Source organism: Etheostoma cragini, chromosome 11 (assembly GCF_013103735.1).
Source record: "Etheostoma cragini isolate CJK2018 chromosome 11, CSU_Ecrag_1.0, whole genome shotgun sequence".
Classification (NCBI taxonomy): domain Eukaryota; kingdom Metazoa; phylum Chordata; class Actinopteri; order Perciformes; family Percidae; genus Etheostoma; species Etheostoma cragini.
The window spans coordinates 2,187,851-2,200,449 of record NC_048417.1 but is presented as its reverse complement, the minus strand read 5'-3'; the positions used below and the strand labels follow the sequence as shown (position 1 = coordinate 2,200,449).

General features: G+C 42.5%; 2 protein-coding genes across 4 annotated transcripts in view; both read left to right on the top strand.

The window, feature by feature from the left end:
• Nucleotides 1-5,613, top strand: part of mcm3ap (minichromosome maintenance complex component 3 associated protein) — a 16,689-nt gene extending 11,076 nt beyond the window's left edge. For all 3 annotated transcript variants that reach the window (XM_034885650.1, XM_034885651.1, XM_034885649.1), the window contains 11 exons: nt 151-219; nt 299-433; nt 1,002-1,155; nt 1,847-2,114; nt 2,716-2,813; nt 3,074-3,464; nt 3,606-3,896; nt 4,092-4,221; nt 4,378-4,563; nt 4,910-5,066; nt 5,361-5,613. In XM_034885650.1, the coding sequence (XP_034741541.1) occupies nt 151-219; nt 299-433; nt 1,002-1,155; nt 1,847-2,114; nt 2,716-2,813; nt 3,074-3,464; nt 3,606-3,896; nt 4,092-4,221; nt 4,378-4,563; nt 4,910-5,066; nt 5,361-5,528 (2,047 nt within the window). In that variant the 3' untranslated portion in view covers nt 5,529-5,613. The remainder of the gene's footprint in view (nt 1-150; nt 220-298; nt 434-1,001; nt 1,156-1,846; nt 2,115-2,715; nt 2,814-3,073; nt 3,465-3,605; nt 3,897-4,091; nt 4,222-4,377; nt 4,564-4,909; nt 5,067-5,360) is intronic.
• Nucleotides 5,614-5,848: 235 nt separating this feature from the next.
• Nucleotides 5,849-12,599, top strand: part of lss (lanosterol synthase (2,3-oxidosqualene-lanosterol cyclase)) — a 15,133-nt gene continuing 8,382 nt past the window's right edge. The window contains exons 1-7 of the mRNA XM_034885661.1: nt 5,849-6,460; nt 7,799-7,967; nt 8,603-8,741; nt 9,457-9,565; nt 9,960-10,081; nt 10,363-10,459; nt 12,003-12,138. Coding sequence (XP_034741552.1) covers nt 6,447-6,460; nt 7,799-7,967; nt 8,603-8,741; nt 9,457-9,565; nt 9,960-10,081; nt 10,363-10,459; nt 12,003-12,138 — 786 coding nt within the window. The 5' untranslated portion in view covers nt 5,849-6,446. The remainder of the gene's footprint in view (nt 6,461-7,798; nt 7,968-8,602; nt 8,742-9,456; nt 9,566-9,959; nt 10,082-10,362; nt 10,460-12,002; nt 12,139-12,599) is intronic.

Below are 12,599 nucleotides of genomic sequence, written 5' to 3'. Positions count from 1 at the left end.
TGTGTGTGTGTGTGTGTGTGTGTGTGTGTGTGTGTGTGTGTATTTTGCACCATGGCTAAATTACTTATGAGTATACTGTCTTCGTGAACCTTGAATAAACGTCACTTTGCTGCTCTATTGAATATGAAACATGTTTTGTATTTTGTTCAGGTTGTTGAGAATGAGACAAGAAGTGATCCACCAGATGAGAGTTCACTACTACTACCAGCAGCTGCTTGAGTAAGTCCAGAGTCTGATTAATCAGTCAGTGGTGCAAGTAACAAAGCAGCATCTTGACCTTTTTTTGTGTTTCTCTCAGTGAGACGGTGTGGGCACCACTCGACCTGCCAGCCCTTGTGACAGAAAGTATCCCCAACCCACCGGACCGAATCTTCTGGAAAGCTGTTCTCCTCCTACCGAGTGACCACGAAAGTGAAGCCAGCATGGCAGACAGGTAAGCAGCTGCACTTCAACATGACAAAAGGTCACCTGTTAAATTTCTTCTCATTCAAGGCACCCAGTGTTGGTAGGTCTGTCCTGAATACCTTGGGAGTGTCACTTTTATGCCTCCTGTGTACTGACCGGGACTCTCATACCGCCTTAAAACCAACAGACCTGTCTGATCGCCGGTTACATGATTGGCTGCAGTTCTCCAAAAGTTAAATCTGTCTAAACTTTATTACAGTATTGGAAAAAGAAAATTCAAATCCCTATATTGAAAATCGAATACCTACCCAACAAATGAATAATGGGATCCAGCCCTAATAATAATAATAATAATAATAATAATAATAATAATAATAATAAATTTGAATAGCGCTTTTCCCAAGCTCAAAGTCGCCTTACAGAGAAGAAACAGTGTATAATAAAAAAACTAAGGATAGGTAGAACAGAAAAGATGGGTCTTCAGACGGGACTGAAAAACGGTGAGGGACTCAGAGATGCAGATCTCATGGAGGAAGGAGCCCTAGTGTTCGCTGAGCCTTTCACTGAGCGGGTCCTTTCCTGTCTGTTTTCCTCAGGATCCTGTCGGACTGGCTGGTGGTGAAGCTTGGTGGCGGTAAGGACTCAGAGGGGAGGGAGGAGCAGCTAGATGGCACGCTGCAGACCCTCTGTGTCACCAACACACTGCAGGATAATGGACAACGCACTCACAAAGTCCACATCAGCATCAAGGTAAGGTCAGACCACAGCTTATACGGATCACTGCAGTCTAATGCTGAGAAAAGAGATCGATAAGTGTGTATGTTTTTGAGGGCATGTGTAGTCAACAGGGTATTATTTTTAATCTGAGGTTATAAATATAGATAGTATATACTGTTATTGCTCATTTAAAGAGCCCCTGTCCTTTTCAGCCTCATATTTGTACTCTTGGGGTCTACTATCAGAATCATAAAGGTTTTTATTGTCACAACCGGCAGCTTTATTTGTAGAGCACATTTCAGCAACAGGGCAATTCAAAGTGCTTTACATAAAACAATTAAAAAAATATAAAAACAGATAAAACACAAGAATAAAAGTTGTAGTGCAGTATAAGAAATCAACAAAAGTTTAAAGAAAGGCAGCATCAAAAACAAAGGTCTTCAGACTTGATTTAAAGGTGTGTAAAGCCCTTGAGGATGAGCTAAAAGGCTTGTGTGTAATGAAGAGCAATAATTAGAATGAGTATAAAAAAGACTTAAAAGAAGTATTAATGATAAGAAAAATACTACAGACTCAACATTAGCTTTACACAATGTAACACTATATATGCTTAGCTATATATTGAGACGTATTAACCCACGTTGTTATTGCCACATTAGTTTGTACTCTGTTTGTACTGTGCCTTAGTGTTTTCTGACCAGTCGTCTCGGTGGTGTCTCCTCAGGCGTCCCGAGGCCCTCTGACCGAAGACGGCCTGTCCAAAACAGAGGGGAGCGGTGAGCTCCACGGGACGGGAGCCCTTATGATGTTGCTCCCCGCCATGCCCGTCATCATCGAGCCCGGGCACGACGAGCAGGATGTACAGCTGCTGTCAGCCCTGCTTCAGCTCAAACAGCTACAGCAAGCCAGCACCTGGCACCACCCGCTGCCTCTGGCCGTCCTGGTGCCAGGGCCCAAGTGTGGCACCGGGGACACACAGAAACTCCAAGAAGGTAATTAGTTAATAACTGTAATGAAGACATAATTACAAGATTAAAGTAAATCCATTCACCATGTTCTGTAACTGGGTTATTTGGTACTACACCTGAATCAAGCCATCTAACTAAGGTGCAAACAGCTGGTTCTGAAAAAATGCGAAAAAAACATCGCAGCCGAATCCATTGTTATAAAACTAGGCATGATGAACGCGAGCAGAAAGTTCATAATACACTGACACAATAATGCCAACATGTTCAAATTTACACGTTGTGATTTGTTTTGTCACAGCTTGTACAAATGACGAGGTCACATCACCCATCTTCTAACCATATATATGCAGGGAACTATATTCTCAGAAGCCGAAGCACTGCTTCTTCTGCTACTTCTGCGGAGTGATTTGCTCAGAGCACATGAGAAGCCCCGTGGTGAGGAGCGGAGTAAAAACTGTGCTTTTCAGGTGTTGCACTAATCACTCTGCCCAAGTAGCGTTGCTTTGGCTTCTGAAAACCCCCAATAAGTGGGCGTCTTCCTTTTTAGTTCAGCTACTGTTCCATACCTACTGTCTAACATACAATGTGACTTCAAAATGTGTAAACCCTGAACTTTTCCTCTCAGCGCTGATGCTGCACACACTGGTCCAGGAAGGCCTGATATCGGAGTTCACATTCTTCTTCATACCAGAGACCACAAGTGATATACAGGGATCCCAACAGGTATTACGCATACACAACCTGATCTTTTATGTTTAATGTCTTTCAATTCACAAGTGAAAGACTGTTGAGATTTGAAAATTAAACAATTTGAGAAGTCTTGAGGGAAAAATGACTCTTTGTTGCTCAGTGCTCACATTTTATAATGCCGTAAGGGTTTCATTGTGAGGTGTCATTAGCCAAAACGGTTTTGTTATCACTGATGTAGATTGATAGTTTTTAATTGTTTCTTCAAAGTCTTCTCCACCTTCTCCCCTCTCTAGTTGAGCCAGGCTACACATTGGCTGCTGGCCCGTGCTCCTCCACCCTTCCCACTCTCCTGTCAGACCCTGGTGCAGCTCGTAGAGGCCAGTTTGAGCCAGGAGTTCAGCCCCAGAGTGTACGCCCATCGGCAGGAGCGGGCCGCGGCATGTCTTCCTCCGGAGGACCCTGGGCCCGTCATCAAGCTGTACAACGCTGTCCTGTCTCACATTGCTGACAAAGTGTCGTCCCAGGATCTTAGCAGACTCTCGTGGCCGCCCGGCGAGTTCTGCCTGCCTAACACTCGTGACTTTGTCCCTCATTTGGGCTGGAACTCTGCCCAGCATCTGTTCTGGTTACGCCAAGCCGTCCTCAGCCTGCAGCTGCCACAGTGGGACCAAATCTCTGCTACAGGTCAGTGACTAACATGCCAACGTTGTGTGAAAGGTTATTTCTTACTACAGAATGATAATCCAATAATGACCAATAATCATGTGATATACTTCCTTCTCCTTCCTCACTTTCTTTATCATGCCTCCCTCTCTCTCTGTCTAGACTCGTGGTCGGAGCTCTGCTCCTGTATCTTTCGCTACGCCGCTCAAATCCCAGTGTCACGCCGCAGTCAGCCTCTCCTAATGTCACGGCTGGAAAACCTTCTGGAAAGGGTCAGGCTAAAGGGTCGCCACACCCGAAACCCCAGATCCAAAGTAACCATGACTCACTGGGACGATGGAGATGAGATGGTGGGTCCAGCTTTCTGTCAGATTCCTTGGGACGACGTGTTGGTGATTTGCATAGACCACAAGCTGAAAGACTGGCTGATCCCAGGGTCCCCGGTCTGTGAAGGTGAGGACATTGTTAATGTACATGTCCTATAGCTGTGTTTTTATCCAAAGGTCCATGGACTTTTTAGTCCTTGAAACTACTTCAGGTTCCTTGTTCCAGGAGAAAGTTTCTGCAGTTAAACATCAGCTTTTTTGAACTTACAAATGTATGAATTGCATTACAGTGTATTATTATTTGTTTGCTTTTGTTGTTAAGATGCCGTTACCGATGATGGGGAGATCCTGGTTTACCTCCCCCCAGAGTCATTAAAGGGTTTCCAGCCTCCAGAGGAATGGACCCAGACCGTCAGACAAACCCACAGAGAAAAGCAGCAAGACAGGGAAGGGTAAGAAGCTCCAAAAAGCCGTCATCAATCTTTTTGATGTTAAATAGTAACATTTTTATGTTCTTGCAGCTACACAGTCACAGTTCTCCTCTTTTACTCTCTCCTTTTTCCAATTTTCCCTCCTTGACACTCTCTCCATCCTCTCTCCATCCTCAGGGGGGGTGCAGCTGCTTGTGCCGTGTCCAGCAGTCTGTCCTTCAGACAGAGGTTGTTCCACAGTGTGGTGGAGCCTCTGGAGGCCCCGGCAGCCCCGCTGGACATAACGCACACTCCCACAGCACAAGAGCTACTGGCCCACAACGTCCTCCAGAGCTTAGAGAAGGAAAAGGCTGAAAGCAAAAGGTACAGCTACAGCTACGCTCTCACCCGTTTCAATGCATTTAGAGTTCCTGTTTATAGAATACGCTATTATGAAGGAGGTGTGTATGAATAAAAAATAAATAACATTATCAAAATAGTTAAAAAGGCCTTTGGTTGCACTGGTTATTGACGAAGTATTCAAAAAATACCTCAGATAAAGCTCACTGCCAATGTTAAGTTTATAGAGTAATCTTAAGCTCTTCTTCTTACTTGTGACATCATGTGGTGATAATTTTACCAAACAAAAAAACACTACTATTGCAATTATTTGCCAAAAATAATCTACAATATCTGTGCGTCCTGTCCTAACACACACTTGTGTCTACAGGAGCATGGAGCAGCTTCAGCGTTGGCTGGACGGGGACCCCTTGGACCCCTTGGAAACCTTGTCCACATCGCTTTTTATTCCATCGTCCACCCTGTTGTCCATGACAACCATAAAGCCTGCACCCACAGCCCAGACGCGAGACGCCACTCCCACACAGGTAGGACATGTCCCCTCCTCTTACTAAGACCAGTTACTTCCAGCCAAACTTGGGGATGGAAGATGGAAGATGGAAGTAGGGTATGTGTCTTAAGGCCCTAACACACCGACCTGCTTATCGGCCGTCGGACAGACAGGAGAGGGTGGAGACTCGAGTCTGTTTGGGGTGCTTTAGCCACCTCGGGGACGCAGTCAGTCCGTCTGGTTGGTGTCTCAGCGCCTTTACATGATAGTGTCTTGGATAATGGCTGTAAATTATGAGAGGTTCATACATTTCATTGTTTTGGCCTTCCAGGAGCCCGAGCCCAGCGATCTGTCGGACCAAGCAGACTGGCCTAAAGCTCCGCCCGTATCTATGGCGTCGCGATTGAAGGAACTGGAGCAACAGATTTTGGCAAGCCGTGAGGAGGAACTGGCCTGCAGACTGAGGCTGAGTAGTATGCTGAGCATTGTTGATGATTGATGGACTATTGAAGGGAAATTAAAACAAGGGACTCTATGCTTATGCAAATATTTTAAAACTGAGAACATTGAAAAAAATTCTCCCTGTAGCAAGAAACAACTTTGATTTTATTTTTTATTTTTTTGCTGAGCTCACGGCACTCTGTGGCACACTGAGGTCACTATGTTGGGAATGTCTCATCTTTTCTTTTCATCTTTTGTCAGATTGCAGAAGTGACAGTTTTTGTATCAATGGCTGGGTTTGTATTAGAAAGTAAAAGAAAATCAAGATTAAAGTTGAGTTTTGTACCATGTATTTTGCATTTATAACGTGTGTGTGTGTGTGTTGTGCAAACTCTATAATATGATTTTTCCTAAATTGAGTTAAGTCTCTGGAAAAGCTGCTTTTATTGTCACATATTAAATTACTTAGATTGCATTTGTAATAACAGCTACAATCCACTGAATGGCTTGTGTTGTTTAAACCAATTTTTGTATTTTATTGAACTGAGTTGTGAAATTGTCTAACAACTATATATTGAATAAAAGTGATATTTTTTAAGTAATTGTCCCATTTAGCCCAGTTGTCATTTATCAGTGTAACAGGCATTGGGTCATCATGGTCATCATGATCAATACGTGAGCACATGTGTAGTGTTTGTCGTAGGAGCGCTCCGATTGGAGGACCTCGCGGATGACCCTCCCATTTCTCCGCCCAGCCGTTGTGTGATTGGACAACTGAGTCTCGGCTCATGTCTCTCCATATTGAGAACTTCACGGGCGGCACCGCGATGTTCGCTGGGAAATAAAGTGTGAATCACACTGAACATTAACCTATACTTTCTCTAAAGCACTACAATTCCCAGTGAAGAGCATATCACCTGAAAAGAAATCTATTAGTATGTTCCAGCGGACGATTTAACTCAGTATAGTCACAAGTATGACAGAGGGGACGTAAGTATTTGTTTTATTTACCGGATAATGGTCGTGGAAACTAGTGGCTTTCAGCGTGTTTATCCTAAATAATGATGCGCTAGGATGTAGATACGTGGCTCTCAGAAGTTGGCAGACTACATTGACCCGGTTCTGATAATGAGCGTCTTCTTTAGGATGAGAGACTGTGCTTTATAGTGAGTTAGGGGGTTCTCGGTTGGGGGGTAGCTCTCTAAATGGACTACAGAGGAAATGTGCTTTATCAGATAAGACAGTTTGGGTCATTGTGTCAAGTTAGCCGACGAATGATAAGTTAGACCTGTCAAGTGGAAACTTTTAGGGTAGCGTGTCCTGTCTCTTCCGTCGGTGGTCTCATTCACTGCTTATGCAAAAGTGGGAAATGGTCCATGTAGTGAGTGCTTCTTATTTATACTACTTAACCTTACTTTCTTCACTCTATTTCCGAGGGAAATACTCTTAAAAAAACAAACCTGACAGCTGCAGTTACTTTGTAGATTAAAGTGTAACATGAACCCCCTGTATGCCATGCATTTAATAAAGATGATGTATTATGATGCATTGGTACAGGTGGAGCAGCCCAGCGTGTATTAATTAGTAGCTAAACCAGCTAATTAATCTCTTATTATGAGCTAATGTGCTATCAGAAGCCATTCTGCTACTAAATGAGTACTTTAACTTTAGATACTGTAAATACATTTAGCTTTTACTGTATTTAATATTGTAAATATTAACATGGTATTGGTATTTTTACTTTAAAATGAAGATGAATGAAGGCAATTATTGAACCAGGTTTGTTAACTTATTTTCCATCAAACTGAATTAAATACCTATCTGTTGATAACAGGTTGGAGTATTGAAATGTGTGATGTCCCACTTCAAATAATGCAGAACAAGATAACCAATAATTAAATGAATCAACACTTACAGCTAACAATATAGGTGCAATATACAATAAATAATGTCAGTGGGTTTTAATTTGTTGAATTGGTTTTCATGTTATTTCTGATCATCCGTGGATGAACAAAGAGGAAGAGGAGGAATTCAAACTGATTTTAAAGGAGAGGAAAGTTACCTTTAAATATGTATTTATATTCCCATCACACTGGTTTGGATTGCGTATCAGACTGAGTAGAAGGTTTAAACACACAAAAATCACTTTAACCAAAGTTATTGGTTTCACTGTTGTAATTAGTAAATATTTCTATTTGCTGAGACTCTATCGCAGCTTGTACTTATACTGCAAAATATATCATTATATATATATCATTATATATATATAATAAGTTCAAGTATCCAGTAGTAAACTGGGTTCACGTCAGAATACCTGCTGTTCTCCAGGCAGCTGAGGAGGCGGGGGGGTCCTTACAAGACCGAGCCAGCCACAGACCTGAGCCGCTGGAGGCTGACTAATGTGGAGGGCAGGCAGACCTGGAGCTACGTAGACCACCAGGACACCCCAGACAGGAAGCAGACCATGCTGGAAGCCCATTCTCTGGGCCTGGACACGGTAGGTTATGTAATAATCTTTATTATTTATTTATCTGTTCTTGTTTCAAATGGCAAAACTAATGCTTGGTTTGGGATTGTTACTTATTCAACACATTTACAGTGAGGAAAATAAGTATAGCGCCCTTAAATACTTAGTATCTTATAAATACTTATTTGCAGCTGTATCATACAAATAGATAGTTACCAAAATCATACATTGTGACATCTGGATTTATTTTAGATAACGTCTCACAGTGGACATGCACCTACGAGGACAATTTCAGACCCTCCATGATTTCCAAGTGGGAGAACTTGCAAAATAGAACAGTATGTTGTTCAAATACTTATTTTCCTCACTGTATATAGTACTCTTGTTCATTTAAGATGACTCTGGACAGTTTGAAGAACAGTATAAAACAGACAAAATAGCAGTATTTATGGGAACATATACTGTATATAGTGTGTGATTTATGAATGATTTCAGATCTGTCTTACATCATCACGCTAGGAACTAATAGACTCCTTAGATTTACTTATTCTTATGTACGAAAGCTAAGGAGAACTACGTTTTAGCTGTTTTTGTTTAGCTGGCAGAGCCCTGAAATGTATGACATTAGTCTGGTTTTCATTTCTAACCACCCGTTCTCTCCGAAGAGTCTGTTTGTGTCGGGCTCCCCGGCCGCCCACACAGCTGTGGATGCAGCTCTGAAGGGAATGCTCTTCTACAGCCAGCTCCAGGCCGAGGACGGCCACTGGGCGGGGGACTACGGCGGACCGCTCTTCCTGCTCCCAGGTAAGCCAAATCATCCTGCTCCATGTCCTTATATCTGACACCTTTTGTAGGAGCCACATTAAGTTGTTTATGGTCTCATTTATTGGTTATTGTGTTATGTGCTGATATTGGAGGTGGTGGGCGTTTACATGATGGTTTGAGAGGAAGTGATCTTTTTGTTTGCTCCACCTGTGCACCTGGGTTCTTTGGGCTTTGACTGAGAGGGGGTGAAGCTGGGAGCACGCACTATGACGCCATTACTTCTACTCACCAGTTAACAATTACATTAGGTACCAGTAGTGCTAAGTGTATTGTACATATGGAAGAAGAAGAAAAATAAAATCATTGCAATACGATCATGAGCGCGTCACATGTGTGCATCTCTCAGTGTTTAGTCCCTTTTGGACTGCTAACATACGCAATACCTTTAGTGTTCAGCAGCTTTCTTTTGTCCTTTTGTGGAAAAGAAAACTTTATTAAAGCCCAGAAATTGGCATTGTGATTTTAGTTTTAAGACACCGTGGCAGACAGAAGTGCACACTGCTTTAATTACACATTATTTCTAAAATGTACAGAGACCATTAAAATACCATAAAAATGACCTTGTTGTGGTATGAGATGATATATGACGCAGGTGGAGCTGCGGAACTAACCATTATTCAGCAGAGGATTTCATGGTTAGTGTGCATGGGTTTTTATGTCTGTCCCTGCATGGGTGTCCCTTTCTGTGCTTCAGGTCTCCTCATCACGTGCCATGTGGCTAAGATCCCTCTGGCTGAAGCCTGGAAGAAGGAGATGGTGAGGTATCTGCGCTCTGTGCAGCTGACCGATGGAGGCTGGGGTCTGTAAGTTAATAGCAGCCTTTTTTTAGCTTTATGATATCCTCACATGCCATATCACTGTTGTGCCTCTTCTGTAAGATGTGTGAGGTCATCGTAACAGGCAAGAGGTGGTAGACGTACGCTTTGCCCAGGATCGTTTATACCAAAGGTTAACTCCAAAAAGTGGGAAAACGTCCCTTCCAGAAATGATAGGGTCAGTGTTTATAATGAGATGTAATGTTGTGATGCTAGTATCAACATATGACTGTCAAAGAATTGCTACAGGAAGACTGGTGTAGTTATTACTTTCATCCCCAACGTTAGAAAAGAATTTCCTCCTAATGTCTAAAAACATACTGGCTCAGGCTGTCTGAAACATTGCTTATGGCAGCATGCTGGGTGTGTTTTGTTTCTTCAGACACGTTGAAGATAAGTCCACCGTCTTCGGCACAGCGCTGAGTTACATCTCATTGAGGATCCTGGGAGTAGAGCCAGATGATCCAGATGTGGTTCGAGCCAGGAACAACCTGCACAGCAAAGGTGGGAAAGAAGAGGTTGAAATGGTCCCCAAAAAACGCAACAGCAGTAGTTGATTACTGACCACCTGTCTGTACTGATAACACACAGTTATAAAAACACACCACCATCCCCACAAAAGGGCCAGATGTGAAAAAACGATTGTTTAAAATGGGGAATATGTGACTGCTTTGTGTTTATTAAAGGCTTATTATTTTAATGTGAGCTGTAGTCAATGCTGGGCTATAGAGTGAATGTAAATTATTGATGGTAAACTGAAGCTGCATGTTTTTTATTTTGCATAGGGGGCGCTGTGGGGATTCCCTCCTGGGGTAAATTCTGGTTGGCCATTTTAAATGTCTACAGTTGGGAGGGAATGAACACGTTGCTACCAGAGATGTGGTAAGTTATAACATCCGATAGTATCATCATCAATCATGCTTTGAAGGTGATATTGATGACATTATTAACATGGATAGAAGTCAGCCACTAGATGTCACACTCCGCCTTTTATTTCATTCACATCACAACAGGTGGTTGGTTACCTGGCGACTTCTAAGACCTAATAACAAGACCTACTAGCAACTTCTAAGACCTAATAACAACTAGACCTACTAGCAACTTCTAAGACCTAATAACAACTAGACCTACTAGCAACTTCTAAGACCTAATAACAACTAGACCTACTAGCAACTTCTAAGACCTACTAACACTTTTGTCTCATAAGCGCTGTCAGAAGCTGGAACCAAACTTCATTGAGAGCTTATAGAGATTAACAAAACATTCATTTTAATAACACTTTAACACACACAGGAAAGGTCTGTAGCCAATAAATGATGTATATGCACACATTTACAATTTGCAATCAAAACACGTTTTTAAATGAAAATCATGTGTAAAAAATATAAAATACCCATGAAAAGACACAATAACAAAAAGGCTGGTTGATCCTTCTTAGCTTATTCATGCTAAATGCCCAGATTTTCTCTGTCTTTCTTTCAAGCTGCTGGTAGAAATGGAAATGCTATCATTGCTATCAAGGATTTTTCATAGCAAAGAACAGACATTAGCCACTTTCCGTCTTTTTGCAGGTTCCTTGAACATAACGGTCCTAGAACCCTTTTCTTCTCGTGTTCAGACTCGACCAATTTGTTTTTTTTAAGTTCCTCTGACCACAGTTCCTTCAGCTCCTGTTTCAGGGCAGGGTCTTTTCGCTGTTCCCTTTTCCGCATAGCGACCTAGGTCAACAAGAGTCAGTTTTACGATACAGACAGACCAACAACGGGACATTTTAACAATTTTCGCCATCTTATTCATCACTAAATTCACTTCTGAGAATGTTTTAGGCGAGAAACGAACTGTTTAGATTTTGAATAAAGGAAGTATTGAGAAAATCATCAACACATGTCCATCGTAAGGTCAACGGGAAGCTGTGGTTAGCTGTCCTTTTGGAGTTAACCTCCACAAGCTGGCCGGCCGTCTCAAACATTGTCTCACACACACACACACACACACACACACACACACACACACACACACACACACACACACACACACACACACCCACGACCACAGCGCAGCAGGCAGAGGCGGTGGAGAGTTAAATTATGACATAAGCTATGTACATTAAATTAAGTATTTGGTTCACACTTTTTTTAGGTGTACTTGTTTTCTGATTTTAACGTTATAAAGACCGTTGGCGTGTTTGCGTCCCTCCCTCACCCCTCCTACCAGTTCCCACAGCCACTTGGCCTGGGGGAGAGTCTTTAGTAGAACTGTTTAGAGGTGGACTGTTCCTAGATCTACGTTCCTGTAACTACTTGGATGGAAAGTGGCTGTTGTGTGTTAGATTAGAAACATTTAAAAAGAGAGAGAAAGAGAGAATTTTCTGAGTTAATTCTTCTATATCAACTCCGGGATGACGGATGTATTTGATCTGTTCCAGGTTGTTCCCCACCTGGATGCCAGCCCACCCCTCCACCCTGTGGTGTCACTGTCGCCAGGTCTACCTCCCCATGAGCTACTGTTACGCTGTCCGACTGTCTGCAGACCAGGACCCCCTGGTCCTCAGCCTCAGACAGGTGCTGGAACCATCTCAGTCCACAAGGGGGGGGGGGGGGGGGGGGGGGGGGGGGGGGGGGGGGGAGGGACACCATTAGAAGAGAGGCTTTGCATTTGTGCTTTTCATTCCCGGGTGTAGTTTGTAGTTTGTTGTTTGTTCTTTGTTTAACTCTCAAAGCTAAATGTAGATGATATGTTTTAATAATATTATACATAATTATATATCAATATTAAACTTATTTAGCTTATCACTTAATATGTCATGTATTTCATTAAACATTATAAATTAGCTGTTGAGCCTTTGAAATACCAGAAAAGAAGTTACAAAAATGCCCATCACAAGTTTATAGCCCAAATAGAGATTGCGTGTTTTACCCAAAACCCAAAGATGCTTGATTGACAGGTACAGTGGGTACGGAAAGTATTCAGACCCCTTTGAATTTTTCACTCTTTGTTTCATTGCAGCCATTTTCCAAAAATC